Source organism: Corvus kubaryi, unplaced genomic scaffold (assembly GCF_017639235.1).
Source record: "Corvus kubaryi isolate FWS band 111438036 unplaced genomic scaffold, C.kubaryi_AGA036_p1.0 split1-65, whole genome shotgun sequence".
NCBI classification, from domain to species: Eukaryota; Metazoa; Chordata; class Aves; order Passeriformes; family Corvidae; genus Corvus; species Corvus kubaryi.
Window position 1 is genome coordinate 5,051,041 of NW_024582080.1, and position 19,230 is coordinate 5,070,270.

General features: G+C 43.5%; 3 protein-coding genes across 13 annotated transcripts in view; 2 read left to right on the forward strand and 1 right to left on the reverse strand.

The window, feature by feature from the left end:
- Positions 1 to 19,230, reverse strand: part of NBEA (neurobeachin) — a 467,529-nt gene that overhangs the window by 142,543 nt on the left and 305,756 nt on the right. For 6 of the 11 annotated variants that reach the window (XM_042014378.1, XM_042014386.1, XM_042014377.1 and 3 more), the window contains 2 exons: positions 18,461 to 18,499; positions 6,673 to 6,809 (listed from right to left, as the gene is read on the reverse strand). In XM_042014378.1, coding sequence (XP_041870312.1) covers positions 6,673 to 6,809; positions 18,461 to 18,499 — 176 coding nt within the window. The remainder of the gene's footprint in view (positions 1 to 6,672; positions 6,810 to 18,460; positions 18,500 to 19,230) is intronic. The other 5 variants (XM_042014387.1, XM_042014384.1, XM_042014381.1 and 2 more) reach the window with 1 other exon arrangement.
- LOC121658022 (formin-like protein 5) lies at positions 116 to 2,524 on the forward strand. Its single transcript, XM_042014389.1, has 2 exons — positions 116 to 840; positions 1,899 to 2,524. Exon 1 carries the CDS (start codon positions 224 to 226, stop codon positions 782 to 784), a length of 561 nt encoding a protein of 186 aa, XP_041870323.1. The 5' UTR covers positions 116 to 223; the 3' UTR covers positions 785 to 840; positions 1,899 to 2,524.
- Positions 2,809 to 4,847, forward strand: MAB21L1 (mab-21 like 1). Its single transcript, XM_042014388.1, has one exon. The coding sequence runs from the start codon at positions 2,912 to 2,914 to the stop codon at positions 3,989 to 3,991; it is 1,080 nt and encodes a 359-aa protein (XP_041870322.1). The 5' UTR covers positions 2,809 to 2,911; the 3' UTR covers positions 3,992 to 4,847.

A 19,230-nucleotide genomic window follows, 5' to 3' on the forward strand; every position in this document is an offset into this window, starting at 1 on the left:
CGGGATTGGGGCCGCCGTGGGCCTTCCCCCGCACCAGTCGGTCCCCGGGACCGGCCCGCTGGAGTTGGTCCCAACTTGACCGCCCTTCCTGGGCACAGCCCAGCCGTGCCCTGCTGCGGCCAACACCACCCCGTGTCTGAGGACACCGCACGACCGCCATGGCCCGCGGCCCCCAGGGGCGGGCTGGGCCGTGCCGGGCCCCATCCTGGGGCAGCGGGGCGGGATGTGCCGGGCCGGAGAGGTGCCTCCCCCTCCCCGCCCGCCGCCGGGGCCGGTGGCGGTGCCGCCAAGCCGGCTCTGGGTGCGCCGGCCCCCGCGGAAGGGGGAAGAGGGCCGACCTCCGCTCCCGCCGCGGCCCCGCCGCCGAGCAGGTTACCCGCGCACCCAGGGGCGGCCGCCGGTAGGAGCGGCGGAGACGCGCCCGCCTGTCCCCCCGGAGCCAGCCCGAACCCCTGGAAGTGCCTGCTCCGGGAAGGCTGGGGCAGCCGGCTCCCAGAGCCCGCAGCACCGCGGCCGCGCACGCCACCGCCCCGCGGGGGAGGAGAGAGGGAGGGCGGGAGGGAGGCGGCAGCCCCGGGCCCGGAGTAGGGACGGCGGCAGCGGCCGGTGGCTGCGCTCCTCGGCGGCGGCTCCGGAGGCACCGGGACCGGGCGCTCTGTGCCGCTGCCGCCGCCGGACCCGCCGCGGCCGGGGGGAGGCACGCTTGTCCCGCCCGGCCCCTGGCCGGGAAACTAACCGGAGGAGGGAGAAAACCCGGGAGGAAACTGCCTCCTCTCCGCCCTGAACAGCCAGAAAGCGGTCGCCCTTCTCCCGGCGGCCAAGGGCTGCGGCCGAGAAGAGGTAAGCTGCTTCGGGACGACCTGTCACCTGCAGTTTTTCAGCGACAGCCCCAGCCCTGCTCAACTCATGGGCAGGAAAGCATTTCGGTCGGCTTCCTGCTCGAGAGCGGCACGGGAACACCCATATAACCGCTAGACTGAGGGAGCCAAGCGCACAGTCACAAATTCTCCGCTATGTGCAATAAAGTTGGTCGCGTTCATACGCTGAATAAATGTCGTGAAATGTTCTTTGTGGTATGACTTCTCAGCCACGGGTATGCCCGTGACAGTTACCTTAGGAAAAGGTAATCGGTCATTAGTCTAAAGATTCCAAGCGATCAAAAGCTTTTCTGGTTTAGTTTTTTTTTCTTAAATATATATATTTATGTATATAAAATTTAGGGCTGTCTTAAAGTGAAGCTCAGTAAATGCTGTGAAGCAGAAGAGCTTACCACTCCAGTTTATTTGCAAATAAAGGTCCCGATTACCAACACTTAAAGTACCGAAGGCGAAATTTGCTAATTACACATCACACAGGCGAAACCCCAAACTGTCAGACAAGCAAGCCAGCATGTTTGCAGTCGCTAGCGTGCCTCCCGTGTGCACATTTACTAAGCGCAGCTTGCTAGCACAGCTCGCTATACGATAAATCCTCCAGGTTTGAAATTAATAGGTACTTATAGTGCGTCTCGAAAAGCAGCCGAACATCCACTCCTCACAACATATCGGAGCGCAATACAGAATATAAAAACGAGGCTAAGAATTGGCAAAGGAGATTTACCGTCTGTATCTGCTACTTGATTTTTGGAAGGAACGTGAAAAAGACCTGACAGATATGTTTAGCGATTGATTCTCCCTTCATAAGGTACAAATAAAAAAAGCAAGGCAGAGACAATGCCGAAATGCATTAAACCTCAAAATCGATTAGAGCCCGTCAGAAGATCCTTTAAAACAATACAAATCGTGGACTTCTGAGCAATATTTTATTCCAAAGAACACTAAATTTGCCGTGAATCCGCTGCCTTGTTCACTGGCCGGTTCACGAGAGAAAAAAAATCCAAACCTACTTCTCGCTTGCAGTTACAGACAACTATCAGGAGGAAAAGGACAGCGTGATGTGACGCCAAGTGGGAGTAATGAATTTACGCCTGTGCTCCTGTCGGAGCGAGCCGGGTCTGTAGCTCCCCAGTTGATGGATGCCCATTAATACACCTGCATTCACGTCCCGGCCATGAGGAGGCACGCAGGGATTCAGTACGGAGCGGCACAGTTTTGCCAAGTCCTCTCGAAACGTCAATACCCTTCAAGTTACACCCAAAGGAGAGCGATTTCTCTTGATTCCCGAGTATACAGAGGACCGGGGCAGGTTTTTAGCCGGTAACCTTCTACCTTTCAATATGTGCTTGCGTGTGCGTGTGTGTGTGGCTGTGTATACATATCTATCTCCTAGAGAGGGATTAATTAGCCGGGTTTGAGCTGAAAGAGGCTGCAGTGACGAGCCCAGTGGCGATTGGCCGCCCGCCTGCCTGGCCCTGCCTTTATAATTTCCACACGAGTGCATCTGGGCTCTTATACAAACCAACAGCCAGCTTCTTCTGACATACACACACGGCACTTTTTTCCACCATCTGATTAACCGCCCTGCATACACACGGTGATTACTACGGGAAAACATAAATAAATACGAAGAGGTTTTATTATTTTGACTACTGAAACCCTCGCTGTGTCTCAGTGCAACTTTTGTTTTTTCTTGCTGCTGGGAAAGGTGCTGCTCTCGATGCTTTCCTCTCACTCACGGACCCTTTAAAAAAAGGGGAAGGAAAAATATCGCCCCCTCCAGTCCCCCGCCCGCTCCCCCCTCCCTTCCCCCCCTCCCCGGCCCCCGCCACACACACTTCAAGACGGCTGATCTAAAAAAGCAGGAAGAGAGCATCTGAGGAGCAGCAGCCTCGGCGCATTTTGAAAAACATTTGTTATATTTCAGAGTGCGGCAGCCTGTTTCTCCTCTGAAGTTGGCTCCAGCCTTAGCAGCCGCATTGGATCCCACAGCCTATTGCGAGACTCCGGTATACAATCCGGATCTCTGCCCCAACATGATCGCGGCCCAGGCCAAGCTGGTGTATCATTTGAATAAATACTACAATGAGAAATGCCAAGCCAGGAAAGCTGCAATCGCCAAAACGATCCGAGAAGTCTGCAAAGTGGTGTCGGACGTGCTGAAGGAGGTGGAAGTGCAGGAGCCTCGCTTCATCAGTTCCTTGAACGAGATGGACAATCGCTATGAGGGGCTGGAAGTCATCTCCCCCACGGAGTTTGAAGTCGTGCTGTATCTGAACCAAATGGGGGTTTTCAACTTCGTGGACGACGGCTCCTTGCCGGGCTGCGCTGTGTTAAAGTTAAGCGACGGGCGCAAGAGGAGCATGTCCCTCTGGGTGGAGTTCATCACGGCGTCTGGCTACCTCTCCGCTCGCAAAATCCGGTCCAGATTCCAGACTCTGGTGGCTCAAGCCGTGGATAAGTGCAGTTACAGAGACGTAGTAAAGATGGTGGCGGACACTAGCGAAGTGAAGCTGAGGATCAGGGATCGGTACGTCGTGCAGATCACTCCAGCGTTCAAGTGCACGGGGATCTGGCCGCGGAGTGCTGCACACTGGCCGCTTCCCCACATCCCCTGGCCGGGACCCAACCGGGTGGCGGAGGTCAAGGCGGAAGGCTTCAACCTCTTGTCCAAGGAGTGCCACTCTCTGGCCGGCAAGCAGAGCTCGGCCGAGAGCGATGCCTGGGTGCTGCAGTTCGCGGAAGCTGAGAACAGACTGCAGATGGGCGGCTGCAGGAAGAAATGCCTCTCCATCCTCAAAACCTTACGGGACCGTCACCTGGAGCTGCCGGGCCAGCCCCTGAATAATTATCACATGAAGACTCTGGTTTCCTACGAATGCGAAAAGCATCCCCGCGAATCGGACTGGGACGAGTCGTGCCTGGGGGACCGGCTCAACGGGATTTTACTGCAGCTCATCTCGTGCCTCCAGTGCAGGAGGTGCCCGCACTACTTCTTGCCCAACTTAGACCTCTTTCAGGGCAAGCCTCACTCGGCCCTGGAAAACGCGGCCAAACAAACGTGGCGACTAGCTAGGGAAATACTTACCAACCCGAAAAGTTTGGAGAAACTTTAGAGGGTAACTATAAAACCGGCCTGACCGATAAATCTGATAATTTCCCGATGAAGTTTAAGATGCCTGTTTGAAAAGTCATATATTTCCACTTGACAATGCAAATAATATTCTCTTTTAAAAAGGAATATAGCTTAGGCTCTTCACAAAGAAAAGCAAATGAGAACAGCAAGCATCATTCCTCTTCGTCACAGTTTTGCAGTTCCCCGTGGGGAAAAAAAAAAAAAAAAAAAAAAGAAAAAAGGAAAAGGAAAGTGTGCTACCTGGAAAGGAAAATTGGCCGTAATTTGATTGTGACCATTCTGCCTAAAAACGGTACCAACGGATTATAACAAAACCCGGTATTTTTATGTAAACCCTCTGTGAGTAAAAGCTATTTGGATATGCCACCTGAACAAACCCTAATGTACCTTTTGATTTGTATCAAATATTGTGATCTCACATTGTCTTTGAAATTGTGGATGTTGGTGTTTTGTGATTTGGTGAACAGAAGTTAAATTGCCATTTTGGATACTTCAAGGACATTTTCTGCTAAAAAGAAGATACCATTTAAAAAGGTAGATTTTATCACAGTACTTTTGTTAATTGTCTTTTGAAGTGTCTGAACTTAACAAGTTTACATTTTTCGTTTCATATATATTGCTTGTTCTATTTCTAACATTCCATAAATATACTTGAAATGTTATTTAAATATATTCAAAAGAAATTTGGATTCTGCTTATATAATAACGCTTGAATATTGGAATTATATATTTGAAAATGCACTTGAAATACACTGGATAATTACTTTTTGTGATTTAGATTTTAATTTCTGTTGCTGATTTATTTAATTACAAGCTAATAAATGAAGTAAAATGCATATGGGTAAGTGTTTCAATATCGGATCAAGTTTTCCACTTGAAAAACCAGAGGCAGCTATGTTTTGTGGATTTTGCCTTTCTGTGGGTAGTTGCTTAAATCCTGTAAAGCAGAAAACTTAAGGGCAGACTCCTGCCTATGCATTTTGAATAGTTTTGTAGAATATGGAAATATTGATGGTACAAACATATTGGAATTTAGCTCCAGATGACCATAAGTAACTGTCAGACACCGACGTACTTATCAATACAGTTACACTTCTTCAGCCGTCAGGAAAGAAATCTGTTTTTGAAGGGTTTATTATACGGTGCTGTTGTGTTTCTGCTCGCTTTTGAACAAAGCTGAGGAAACACAACGTATCTGTGAAGCAGTATTTTGAGTAACCAGTGATCCTGATAAAACTAGCAATTTGGTGCAGGTACTAATAAAAAGGAAAATAAAATTTATAGGTGAGAGCCAGCACAAATAAAGTGAACAACAATATTGCTTCTGACCTACAAATCCGTTACGAATGTGATAAGATTGCCAGTTGCACTCCCAGAAATCAAGCCCCTGAGCTCCCAGGACATTCAGAGGGAATAACCTGTGTGTGCTTACAAAACTGCACTCAATCCAAAGCCGCCTGTCTGTACCGTACTGCCTGGTCCCTCTCAGGATGCATTTCTTTAAAATGGCTTTTAAATCAAAACACAAATTAACAACGCGGATTTTGATTAGGATCCTAACAGTCAACAAGTGCTGAAAGAGGCCAATCTCCTGTATGACACCCACTAACAACTACTTCCAGTGGGTGCACTTTAGCGAAACTGTTATACCCAGAGATTCTGGCAGAAACTTTTTTACCCCAGCACTGCAAAGAAAGTTCTGAGTTTGACAAATTATTTACCAAAGAGAAATAACTTCATTGCAAACATATTCAGACGAGGAGTTTTCTTGGAAATTATTTATACTATTTCTGCATGAAAAAAAACCCCAAACCCCAAGGTCTTTGTAAAAGTACTTCCCCTGTTTCCTCTCTTCCAACATTTTCCAGAGCAATAGCAAAGATATAAAGCAAGAGCGATAAGAATAAAAAGAGATGCAGGCGAGAGGAGCGCCCTGTTAAGACACGTCCCTTCCGTCTGCCCCCTCCTCCCCCGCGTGGCATCCCCCGCGCCGTTCCCGCGGGGAGAAAGCCACGCAAAGGTTTCCGCTCAAGTCACGCACCCCTGCTCTGTTGCGGCTGGGCTGAAGGTCTTCGCGGAGGGGAGGGGGAAGGGGGGCGGCGCTGGGGAATTGGTAGTAGTAAATGACTACAGAAAAAAACAGAGCTTTCCCAGGAACCAAGTCTTCGGTACATGTCTATTTCCCTCCTCCCCCCTTTTCTTTTCCCCCCCAGAAAATAAGCATTAACTTTCATTTCAGCAGTTAAAAGTGTTTACAAAATGCGCAGTATTTTCTTACAAGGAAACTAACGTTTTTGAAATAACGGGATTCTCCGATAACCTCGGAAGGCGTAAACCCCTTCGCTGTGTCTCGGGAAGGCTGCGGGCTAGGACTGCTGCTCCCTCCAGGGATTTCAGAGCAATTGGCTTAGCTACTAAATCTGACCACGTTCATACAAAGGCACCGCGCGAAAGGCTGCTGGAAAACGCGCACGCTGCCGTGATAGAAGAGTTAACATCATTAATACGTTGCGCTTATTTTTTTTTTTTTTTTTTTTTTTTTTTTTTTTTTCCCAGCGAAAGGCGGCAGACGGGAGCGGAGTTTGGAATGAGGGGGCGGCCCCGGCGCACGTGTGCCGGGACCGGGGACCGGGACCGCGCCCGCCAGTCCGCGGCACTCACCTTGGGGTCGATCTTCTTGAAGGCCGAGTCATCCTCATCCACCTCGAAGTAGATCTCTGTGGTGGTGATGGAGAGCGTCCCCTTGGCCACCACCACGGGGGCGATGAGCTGTGCCGGCGTGCTGAGGACCACGGGGCCTGCAAGGCAAGGGCAGCGGCGTCAGGTTGGAGGCGCCCGGCCGGCCCATCCCCGGTGGCCCTTCACTCCGCCGAGCCAGCGCCCGGCGAGCCCCCTCGTAAACCCAGTTGGTAAACGCCGCGTTCATCCCCCTCCTGCCCGCGGCCAGCGCTTTGAACTCCGCGGCCGGGGCAGAAGCGAGTTTGTGAGCTCCGGGGTTGCGAGATAAATCACAGCAGCGAAATTCAGAGGGGTTAGGGTGAAAAATAGCTGCCTCTTAGAAGAAGGTCCCCTCTCTTTTCATGCCCTTTTGCTCCTCGTTAACACTATCACTGTTTATGTGCGATAGCGGCGGCTCGTTCCACACCGCTTCGATCTGGCAGCCAAGGTCCCCGCGGCGGCCGGGCCGGGCCGGGGGCGCAGGGCAGGGCAGCCCGCAGCCCCTGCCTGCCACACCAACCCTGCGAGGCCTGGGGGCATTAACTCTGGATCCAGACCTCAACTTGGGGAAAGTAACGCGAAATATCGGGGGGTTCTGTTTAGTTGTTTCTTTTTTTTTTTCTTTTTTCTCTTTTTTTTTTTTTTTTTTCACCTACTTCAGTATCCCCCGCACAAAAAGGCTAACATCGTTAAATATATTTACGGCAAGATCATTTTTGTTTCAACTCGCTGCCGCTTATACTTTTAAAATTACTGTATAACAATACTTCGCTCAAATATATTCCTTAACGAGACGCTTTCGCGGGCATTGAAAAGATGGGATGGAGAAAACCTATTGTAAAAGGCAGCCTTCTCCACGCAAATTGTTAGATTTTAATTCAGGGGAAAAAAACTGAAAACAACCCTTCCTTAATCCAAAAGACAACAGGATCACTTTTTCACCATCTTATCTTCAATATCAATGCAATCTACTGTTAAAGCTGACAGTGGCCGTGTTTAGGAAGACCACTTGTTTCGAAGAAAATATTATATATAAAATATTCTTCTAGATTTAACCACGAAAGCCTGTGGGATAATTTCTGTACACATACATAAGCACACAGAGCCACATGCACGTATAAACACGCATATGACGTAAAATAATACAACTCCAGTATTAAGAAGCTGGGTACAACACCTTACTGATACACCTTTTCGAAACTAGTAAACTGACCATCTCAGGAGGTTCTAAACAGGGTTAGGTTGTTTTACACAGCTAAAAAAATCTCCCTTGCAATAAGGGAACCCCTGCTCAGAGGGCAGAGAGGCGTGAGCCTCCCTCTGCCTTCCCCAGCCGCTCGCCCCTCCAGCAGCGCCGTGCGGGCGCTGGCGTGGCCGAGCCGAGCCTGGGGCTGCGGCTCTCACCGGGGCCGACGCCACGGATGCGCCCTCACCTCCTCCCCCAGCACTGCCAGCACACTTAACTACCAGCTCTTACAAACAGCACTTCAAATTACTCACTTAGCCCAAATTACTCCTGTATCGGCGCATCTAACTGTCATGTTGTTAATGCTTTACTTTACTGTAACACCCAATTCAAGTCCTTATTGCACAATATTTTGTCATTTACTTTGCAAAACAAATAAAGAAGAAGGCAGAGATTACTGTGCGTAGAGGGGAAAGCTAAAACGCACCGTTTCAGTAACAGCTTTCAACAGCCCGGCGTGGCGGACGGGATAATATTGATACAAACTCTATTTTCTTTCATTTTATTGTTTTCCATCTCCTAATAAACCGAGGTAGCCTCTTGACCCCAGTCAGCTGATCGGAATCACATGCGCCGGGCTTGCCTTGCTGCTCTCCCAGTCTCGCCTCCATCTTCTCTCCCTCCCTTGGCGGTGGGAAAGGAGCCGATCCGAGCCGGGGAAGCCCGGCTGCAGGCTCCAAAGGGCAGGGTGATCGATCCGAAACGCCGCTTTAAAGCCTCATCAATCTTCATCTAGGTTGCTCGAGTAATTACGCCCGATTCTCTTGTACGATTACAAGTGGATTTGGGTTTCTATTCCCCAGGCCCCCTTTCTTTGTGTTTACAGAAGGGGGGGTCTGGCCAGCCAGCGGTTCCCTGCCCTGCAGAAGCACTTGCCCTCTCAAGCAGAGCGCCCTACTCCGCCTCTCGCCCTTCTCGGGCACACTTGGCCCGGCGCAGGGTGATGGGCTCCTGGGCCTTTGTGCGGGGAGAAAAGCGCCTTCGGAAGGCGCGTCCTGGAAACGACCCGATATTCTATCACTTTAAGGAGGCGTTTGTGGGCTTTGCTGAATCCCAGAAGGAAGAACATCAATTTAATCCAATTACCTCTTTTCCCTGGTGTTGTGTGGCTAAAATAAAAATAAAGCCACCGCTATTTAATGGCCAAAAGGCCAAACCCTATAATCTGCCATCCAGGAGAAGACAATGCGGCACCCCGGTTAGCGGGTTGCGCCAGTGATGTGCCCTTACGGACTGGAGCAGGGTGCAGAGCTGCAAAAGCAGGGGTGAATGTGGAGGGAAAGGGAACAGTCACTTCTTAGCCCGTTACTGAAGGCAGGGGAAATCGGGGATTTCTGGCTTTCTACTCCTCCCTAGAAAAGGCTCCGAGCTCCCTCCCAGATTGGTACCTTGGCATCTGCCCTGCATTCTACTCAAATGACACCCTAGATTTGTTGCAAGGTAAACATGTCAGAGGTATCACAATGCGACAAGGAATAAGCATTATCGTACTTTCCAGATGAGAAAACGTTTGCTTGTGTTTTCTTGTTTCGGAAAAAATAATAATAATTTTTTAAAAAGCAGAAAGCAAAATAAATAGAAGTCACATTATGGGATTCCGAGAAAGGAGGTGTTCAAACTAAGTTTGAAAAATCTTTACAGATTTTTTTTCTCTCCTTAAAGCACAGAATGAAAAAAAAAAAATCGGTATTAGCAGTGTTTCATTTTTACACTTGTCCTTTGGAAATCTCCAATTACAACTTGCAATTCCATAGCATGTTTAAGGAGCAGATCTTTTTGTTATAGCCTTCAGGGAGCAAGCCAGCCACTGAGAGAATACGAAATTAATCCACTACAGCTATAGAGAGAGAGGATTATGTTTTAATCCCCTTTGGGATAGTCTCTGGATTTTAAGGATCCGATATTAAAATGTTTACATAGAATATAATCAAAACAGCGCAGATTTTCCATATGGCACCGAGCTATCGGGAAGCTCTGGGTCTCTTTCCCAGACCCAATTGATAATCTAATGAAACAAAAGCCGAGCACACCTGAGCCAAGAGCCAGCCGCGGGACGGGCTCATTCGCATTCGGGAAGGATAACGAGCTTCGGCTCCAGCCTCCGCCCGGCCCGGCGGTGGCGAGCTGCGCTTTTCCAGGGGATGTAAATATTCATTTCCAGCGCGGCTGCGGCCCCGGAGAAGCACGGGGCCGGGGCTGTGCTGCCCGGGGGAGAGGGACCCGGAGCAGCGGCGCCCGGGGATGCTGCCGGGCGCTCCCTGCGCAGCGCAGCAGCCGCCTGCGGCACCGAGGGCTCTTGCCTTCCCGCTCCGGGGGAAAAGCCAACCTGTGGCTGCCCCGCTTCGCCCAAAAAACTGGCGTTTGTGGAGGGGACCCGTGTCTAAGGTGCTTGTCAGATGTTGGGATTCTAAGAAAAAGCATCTCTCTTTAAGGATCGTTTCGTTGCCTCTTCCACATCTCTCCGAATCGATCGGGGCACCCGCAAAAGAAAGGAAGCGACCTACCAGAGAAGTTCTGGCCTTAAAACGAGACCAGAAATCACTTCAGACCCACAGGTCTAGCAATCTGTTTAAATGGTGAATTTTCCCCTTTGCCTGATCCCTGTGGTCTGCACATGTGATTTACATTTCTAAAATAAACTCTACCATGCATATACCTTTTAAAATAATATTTTCTTTCCAAAAGTAAATGATTGTGAAATTAGAAGGTCCCAGTGAATAAAAGCAGAATGTAATTTCCCTTCTCCCCTGCGTAATTTTTGCTAAACAGAGACTTCAGTCCCTGTATTTAGTTCTTGTAACTTAGCTCCTGTATTTTTCAAGTTCAAGTAAAGCAAGTCAAGCCAAGTGAAAAGTTCTACTAGGTTTCAAAGTTTTCTATCTGCTAATGAAATATCAGTAAAATTACACCTCTTAAGGAAAGCTGCTAAGGAGTGGTATTTTGAACCAAAAATTTTCATTTCCATAAACTGTCATTTTTAGGTCTAAGAGTAAACATGTGTTACGTTAATGAGCCTGAAAATTACACTGGAGGTATATCTGCTAAGAAGATTGGCACAATTACTCCTAAGGAGGATAAGGCACATGCTTTTATATGCTGCATTACAAAAAAAAAAAAAAAAAAAGAAAAAAAAGAAAAGAAATTTACCTGCCGCAGGCCTAGAAGTCTAACTTTTAAAATAAAGTTTTGGTGATTACCCCAGACAAGAAAGTATTAGCTGGGACAAGTACTTTGAAAACATATCCAATCAGCTCAACCAATTTAATTTTACAATCTACTGGTAATTACTCCGAAATCATTTAATTTTTAACTGATGCTGGCTTAAAAGAAAAAACATATCAATCTTTTTTCATAAACATATATTCAACATAGATTAACTGAAACCAATACTTTTACTATGTAAAATAGTTTGCATAAATTACATTTTGTAATTTGATATGATACTTAAACAAGAATTTTAGATAAGAATAATAACTAAAAATCACTCACAAGGCACCTGAAATAAGACAACTGAAATTTCCTCAGCATTTTAACTGTAAAGCCAAATGTATCTGAGTTGTACTTGAAGTGTGTACAAATCCTTACACTTAAAAAACAACTTAGATGTAACACATGCACAAGCACACAAAAACTTCAGTTTCTTGTAATGTAAGTCACATTGTGTGGAAGCAGAAAGAAGTATAGGTACCAGAATCCTTTGGGTAAAGCTCTTTAGTCTGAAAAGTATTTCAACCAATTAACATCTAATATAATACATGCAGTGCCAAGTAAATAACAAGCAAACAAGGTAAGATTCCTAAACAATTCACAGAATTTAGTCTATTTTTGTTCCCATTGTCATTCTGAATCTGATTCAAACTACCCTTTAAAAAGACTTCTGCAGTAAATATATTGAACTTACATGAGGATGGCTGCCCCAAATTTGTTCTCTGCTATAGCAAATACTTGAAGGCAGTAACTTCACTCAAGCCAAGGCATTTATAAGAATGTACATATACAGCTCCCTTTACACATCACTTTCAACAGCTTCATTAAAGATAATTTGCACAACTTTTTTAATTCAAAAACCAGAATCTAAGTCTGACTATAATCTTGGTTTTCTCTTCCACCACTGAATAATATCCCAAATTCATTTCCCCTGTTTTCAGAGATATCCAAGCTTATTTTGTTGGCTTTTTACTCCTGCACAATCATATGTTTCATATTGTGAGAGAGGGATTGATTTTTTTGTTTGTTTGTTTAAATGTCATAGCCAGTGTGCATAGGCCCTGATATTCAAGATTTTCCCCACTTTCCCCCCCTTTCCTCCATAAAGCATGTAGCACTACTACTGGTAACATCAAAGATCGACTTAAATGGTCTTTTTTCAACAACAATGATTAAACAATTACAGCAACTCAATTCTCTTAAGTGGTTGCCATAACAGCAAGCAAATGTGCTTGATTAAACAGAAAATGTAAATAAAAACAATCTTGCATATTATAACTGTGAACAAAATAGCAAGAAAGAATTACATAGTTTTGATGAGACTGTGAAAATAGTTAAAGATAGTGTTGCTTAAGAAGAAAAAAAGTAATTTTACCTGAAACATAGACATACTCACCTATATATTTGAATTAAGTGCCCTATGCACTTTCACAGGTAAATTATCATTATTTTAATTCCATACCTTCCTGGTCTTATTAAAAGAAAAATATAAAATAGCACATCTCCCTGAGGGAAAACATACCTCTCAATATTGCTAGGAATAACTATTTCTTTATATTGTTCAAAGAGTGATAGAAAGCAACTACTTAATAAAACAGTTAAATAATATGCAAGACAAACTCCACATGACACCAAAGTCAGTCTTACTGAACCACTGAAGGTCCCATGGAACAATTAGCTGTGTGTCTAACAGCCTAAAGTAACTCAGAAAAGCAACGTTTTCCCCCTTTTCCAAGTTCGGTCAGATTTACTCTGTGGCACACATGAGAACTTTTGAACTGTGCTGAAGCTTGGAATGGCTTACATGGCTTCAGCATTTTTCCAGGACGTGTCCAAGCACCAACCTGCCAGATGATCAGGTATTAATAATAGTCAAGACTCCCCTTAATGATTTACACCTGGCCAGAAATGTAAATATTTGGGATGGGGACCTCACTACTGCAATGCACACATTTGCCACTTCAAAATTAGATTCATACAGTGTGCTCCGCCTGAAGCTATACCTTGGAAGGACTGAGTAAATTAAGATGGTTTAGAAACTTAAGAACTTGACTGTTAAGCAGTGCATCCAGATGTGAGTATTCTACACTGATGCAGTAGGACCTGCACTAGCTCCCTCCTCATTCTCAGGTAGAAACTGAAGATACTTTTTCAGCCTAGAAAACATTAAGTGATGCTGAACATGCCCACACAAATAACATTTTTTCCCTCTGAGAGTCACTATAGCTAACTATTTAATCAAAAAGTATCAGAAAAAAATACACCTTTGAAAAGCATACTTAATGTTTAAAGAAGAAAGGAGAAAGCAGAGAGAGAAGCTCATGATAATGGTATACCACTGAAACAGGAGCTCGAGCTAACGAGTCAGGAACACAAAAATCAAGTCCCAGATGCCAGTCTGAGCAAACCAGACTTGACAGGTATCATATACAGTCCAGTTTTTGTACCTTGTCATGCACATAGGGCTTGATTGATTAGAAATTTAAGGAAATAAGCCCTTCAGCTTTCATTTTTTCCAGTCTCCATTCTGAAAAAGCTCTTCAGATAAACTGTAAGTCTTGTATTTCTTGAGACCGTAGTGAACAGAAATACTATGTTCAGATAGCTTGTGATACTTTAAAGTTCACTTATATGGATAGTAACTCCTACATGTGTGTGACAACAAAGACATACGTTGTTCAGCATATAACTTGACAGGTATGTTTGGAAGCATCACCTGAGATGCAACAGTTGTAACTTCAAAATTTTCTGAAAATATGAGTATCTCTAAACAACACCAGAAACAACACAGAATGTTCCCTAGTGCAACTGTGTCTTCTAGCTGATTGCATGTTTTGCATTCCCACAGTTAGGGTAATTCAGAGGACTCTTCCACAAAGATCCTCTGGTACCTACTGAAAGGAGAAGTGATGTGGAAGGCTCTGTCATACAAGCTTTTTTCTTGAACAACCCGATTCCACTGTTGGAATTTTATTGCTTCTCAACTCTTTTCTCCCATTTAAAAGTTTGTTCAGAATGGCTTCCGGGTTCAGGAGTTACAGAGATGGAGACTGACAAAGGAGGCTTACATAAACCTTGTTTCTTTAGAAAGTCAAGCTAAAAGCATGGGATGAGGCTGCCTCTGGTACAATTTCTGGTTAATTAAGCCAAGACTAACCAAAATGTCTTCTTGATTGATCTTCTAATTTGCTTCTATAACATCAGAGGAAAAAAAGACAGGCAAAAAAAAAGTCCTGTCCAAAAGTCAATGAAAGTGCTTAGTTTAAGCATGGATACTGTCAAGACATTCCTGGATACATTCCTTCAACTAATCTATGGTGGGTCAGTCCCAATATGTTCCTATGAAAAATAAACGGATTTTTGTATGGGAACCACTTGCAGAGTGAAGATGAAATGAGATGCAAAATGGTGGAGTTTCCTTATGTCTAGGCCTGTCTTTCTGCAGTCTCCTATATATCAGGTAGCTCATCAGCTTGACCTTTGATGAGTTAACCAGTTCCATCTGGGGTGTGGCACCTCAGGAAAAGGGAGAAGCTGCAGACGTGTAAAGTCATAGGCTCCACTGTAGTCTAATTTTGCAGCCTTAGAAATTTCAAATAAAAAGAGTTTTGCAGGTTATGGAAAAAAAATTAAATAGACTGGTATCAGTGGACAGTAACAACACATGAAGCACTCTCAGAGCCACTCATAAATACAAACCAACAGAGTTTGAACTGATTTAATTTTAAAGCTTGGAAAGCAGAAAATCTGGCCGCCATTTTAAAAGCTGAAGATGCTCAGACCTAGAGTGGGTGTACTAAGGTACAAAGAGAAAAGTTCTTCAAAGCTGTGCTTAGCAGCACTATCATATGTGACTGACAACCACCTTATAAAATATTAAGCTATTTTGGATAGTAATATGGAAAAAATTATTAGAATAAACACTGAACTGTCTAAAAATTGTATGTTATAGAAACTGTGGGCCTTTTTCAGTGTGAAAGCCAGCTACATATCAAAATTATAACTGTTTTCAGTTTATGCCTGAATCTATACTCTAAATTAAACTCATACAAATATGTTTTTCTTTTTTATACTTAGACTCGAGGATCAAAATCTGAATACACAAAAAAGAGAAACTATGGAAATATGGCTGAATTAAATTTCCATGTTTGGAAGTAAAAGGCTTATGTGGTTACGTATCTATCATAGAATGGGAAATGGAATCACTCTTCTTCCACATTCCTGTCACTTTCCCAGACAAGTAACTGCCCCAATGAAATTCCTATCTTGAATGCTAATTTGCAAGAATAATGAAGTTTGAAAGGAAAAAAAACTACTTAGTAGTGCATGCTGAATTCAGTGAAGAGTTTCCATTGGGAAGCTTGAAAAACTAGGAGAAATAATAAGACTTTTTTGTATTTTCTATTGAAACTTTGATATTTGTTACTTAACTGACTTGTGTGTGCACATACACATACTTTATTTTAAAAAAAACCCATAAAGTATGGCAAAGCTTAAAGTGCCTTAACCACCTCCAGACAGAGAGAAAAGGAAAGTGAGAGAGAGTGTAAGAGAGAGAAGAGAGAGATGAAACAGGAAGGAAGGAAGCAAGCACACAAGCAAGCAAGCTAATAATGACTACCCCTGGCTCTGGAAGTATCAGAGGTGCAAGCTGTTAGAAGCTGAGAGAGAATTATTAGGAAACATCACTGTGTACTTGCCACAGTCCTTGCTGGGTTTCCCTCATGGTTGCTGCTTTCTGCCCTCTTGGTCACCCCAGACCATCAGAGCCACTGGCGTGTGAATGGCAACTGCTGCAGGAAAGGAGGGGAGGTGGTGGATGACTGGGCTCTCCCAGCCCCGTGGGAGAGGACACACCAGGGCAGCAGGGGAAGGGCTGGAGAGGGAAGATGAGATCACCCTTGGAACCGCTGTAATGCTTTGTTCTCCAGGAGGGAGAAGGATGAAGATGGTACCTTTCCTCTACTCCTAAACCTCTTGAGTAGGCTGTGGTCACTGCTGGAGACAACAGCAATGCTATTCAGTCCTTTCTTTCAATCTACTACTCTAACAGCAGATAATGTGACAAAAATATCTCTGGCTGGCCTCAAACAAATTATTTTTATATGCCTGAAAAATCTAATAACTTGAAAATCTGCCTTCTCAGTAGAGATTCAAGTTTGGTTTTTTTAATTAAGAAAATCTACTGTTCATTTAACTCAGTTAACAAAAACAATAGAACTAATACTACATATATTATTATCATTTTGAGAATGGCAACAGAAGAAAACTCAAGAAAATGTTCTCCTCCATTACTCCTTAGGGTAAGAAAAAGTTTCAAACAGCTCTGCTTATCAGAGATTGTCTACACTCTTGTAAAGAAAATTCCATGTCAGACTTTGGCCATAAGAAATGTTACCGTAACTCAAAATATATGCGTATACATATGAAATGCATATTATACACATCAAGATGAGTCAAAAACGTTTAAGTTTTCCGTAAATAATACTTAATTCTCAAGGTTTTTTGTGGCTTTAGATGCAGTTCCTTGGTGTGTTAGTGTTTTTATTGCTGCATCTGGTCTTATGCAAGACTTCAAAACAATTTCAGAAATGTAAACAATGAGCTCTTTGTTAAAACCTGGAATAGAAAATTTCCCTATGGGCTAAATGTTTTATCTTTTTTGTTTGTTTGTTTTGTTTGTTTGTTCGGTTTGTTTACTGCCATACAATTTTAACTGTTACTCTATGTAGTAGAACTTTTGGCACTATTCCTATTTCCTCTAATGGCAGCCTCAAATATTTTTCCATTTGGAAATTGGTCAAAATTATGATGATTTCTGTTAGTTTGTCTGAAATTAGACAAAAGGCTTATATTGCATGGGCCACAAAACAGATGTTGATAATGTTTGGTTACGTCCAGTTTTGTCTGGACTTCAAACAGATGACCTGGAAGTGAAAGGTCTTATATCTCATTAATAATAATACAAACTGTCAAATCCCCATGACCTGGTGTGTTCCTTAGCACAGGGAAGTAAGTCAATACACTCAGCACACTCCCAAGAAGTATGGAGAGAAGGCTTTTCACAATTAGTCCTCCAGCTGGTGTGGACTCGCTACCCGTGCTGGCTCAGATGGAAGATCAGCTCTTGTTTATCAGTAATAGTGCTGCTTTCTAGAAATATTTCTACTCTGAATTTCAAAGTTGCTAAAAGTTATGGCAGTGCTGGGATGCTGCATCTGTCTCAAAATTCCGGGCCCATTTGCACTGGAGAGAGGTTCCTTCCACCTTGAGGCAGATGTCCAAGAAGAAGGAAAGATTCTATAGTGAGGGTTAGGATACAGTAAGACTAAAATGCGTTAAAGGCAATTAGTGGCTTTCCTTGTGTTTATTTGGATGTGTTGCTCAATCTGCTCACATAATGGAGTGAATAACATGTATTTATTCTTGCAAGAGCATTGTGAGGCAGTAATTCACCATGGCTGATGAGGAAGTCAGCTTCAGAGTTGATTGAGCCCACGCAAGTAACCAGATGCCTGCCAAAGCCCTTTGTCTTCCTAAAATAACTCAAAGCATCATATCCTCCTATTTTTATTTCCTTTCTTTCTTTCTAGAAAATACTCTTTTAGAGAGTAGCAAAAGATTCCGTCAAGGATTCCTTGCTTGGCTGGGGCATATTTGTGGCTGTCACTAGCTGTATGACAAAATAGATGAAATGTGCTCCAGTTAAGAACATGTATCTTTCAAAAATGTCATTAAGGCTCAATTCTGCTCTCAAAGGCACACTGACAAGTCTCAGAAAGTGAAATGCATCTTCACAACAAAGAGAACGTCCTCCTAAAATATAAAATTCATAAAACCTGAGTAGATCAACATTTATTTTATTTTTTTAATGACCTATTTTAATGCAAGATCAGTGCTCTAAACAAAACCCCAACTCAAACAACAAACTTCGTTAAAAGAAAACTGCATATCTACTAGAGAGTATTTCCCTGTGAAAATGCAAGCTTACAATATTAGAACACAGCTGCATATTTTTCATTTTGAAAAAAATCACCTACTAAGCAGGAGACAAACTGTTAGCAAATTTATATTCTCAGGATCTTAATACAAAGGTAAGTATTTAAGATCCCTACTGCAGCATTAGGAAATATAAATGCAAAAGAAAAGGACGAGTTAGTAATATCAAGTCACTACAGTGGATTTGATTGTATTACCCAGAGACTCACAATATATTAGGACACTGTTAAAATTGACTGGGCTATCTCAATCATTAGTTCTAACAGAGATATGACTTGCCTCTTGAAGTGAACAGTCTGGGAAGAAAAGGAGCTAAAACTGAAACAGAAACATGTAAAATATTTTAATACATAAATGCTAAGAAAGAACTTTTGTTAACTCATACTGTAAGACAGTTTCAATACTGCTTTTGTTAAAAATTGTGATGCAAACCTAGAAGTCATAATTCTAAGACCATAATAACATGGAATCAGATTTTCATATTTTATTAAAATGTTACTTAATATAATGAAATCTGACCAACTGCAATTGCAACATATGGAATACTAAGATTATATAATAAAAATATTCAGACTATAATTATTTAAAAATTCTCCATCCCATATGCAATTTATCAAAGTGAACTTTACATTGATTTGTGCCACATGGTTGATGAAAAACTATAAAGAGTCTCTGGAACAAAAGGTATGTACAGATAACTTTGTACGAACAATCTCAATCTGTTTCAAACTTTCCCTTTTTTTCAGTTTTAAGTTCACAAATCAAAATATTGTATTATTTATATCGCCTTAGTCAAAAAATTTTCTAAAACCCAAGGTTTCCTCTGTTTAAAATGTGCCTTAGATTCATGGAATAAACAATGCTAAATTGTTTTAGTTAAATGTGGACAATCTTAAATCAATTGAAACCTGGTTTACAAAGATTTTGTTTAATTCCTATCTCTTACAGAGACAATCCAAATCGTTGTAAATCATGTTTGAATTGATTTAAGCTTTAAAGTTAAATTGGAGGCATATCTGAATATAGAAATTCCTATGTGTCATTTCACT

Bases quoted from the DNA above. Each gene is read 5' to 3' on its own strand.
- LOC121658022 (XM_042014389.1), top strand. From the start codon at position 224: ATGTGCCGGGCCGGAGAGGTGCCTCCCCCTCCCCGCCCGCCGCCGGGG.
- MAB21L1 (XM_042014388.1), top strand. From the start codon at position 2,912: ATGATCGCGGCCCAGGCCAAGCTGGTGTATCATTTGAATAAATACTAC.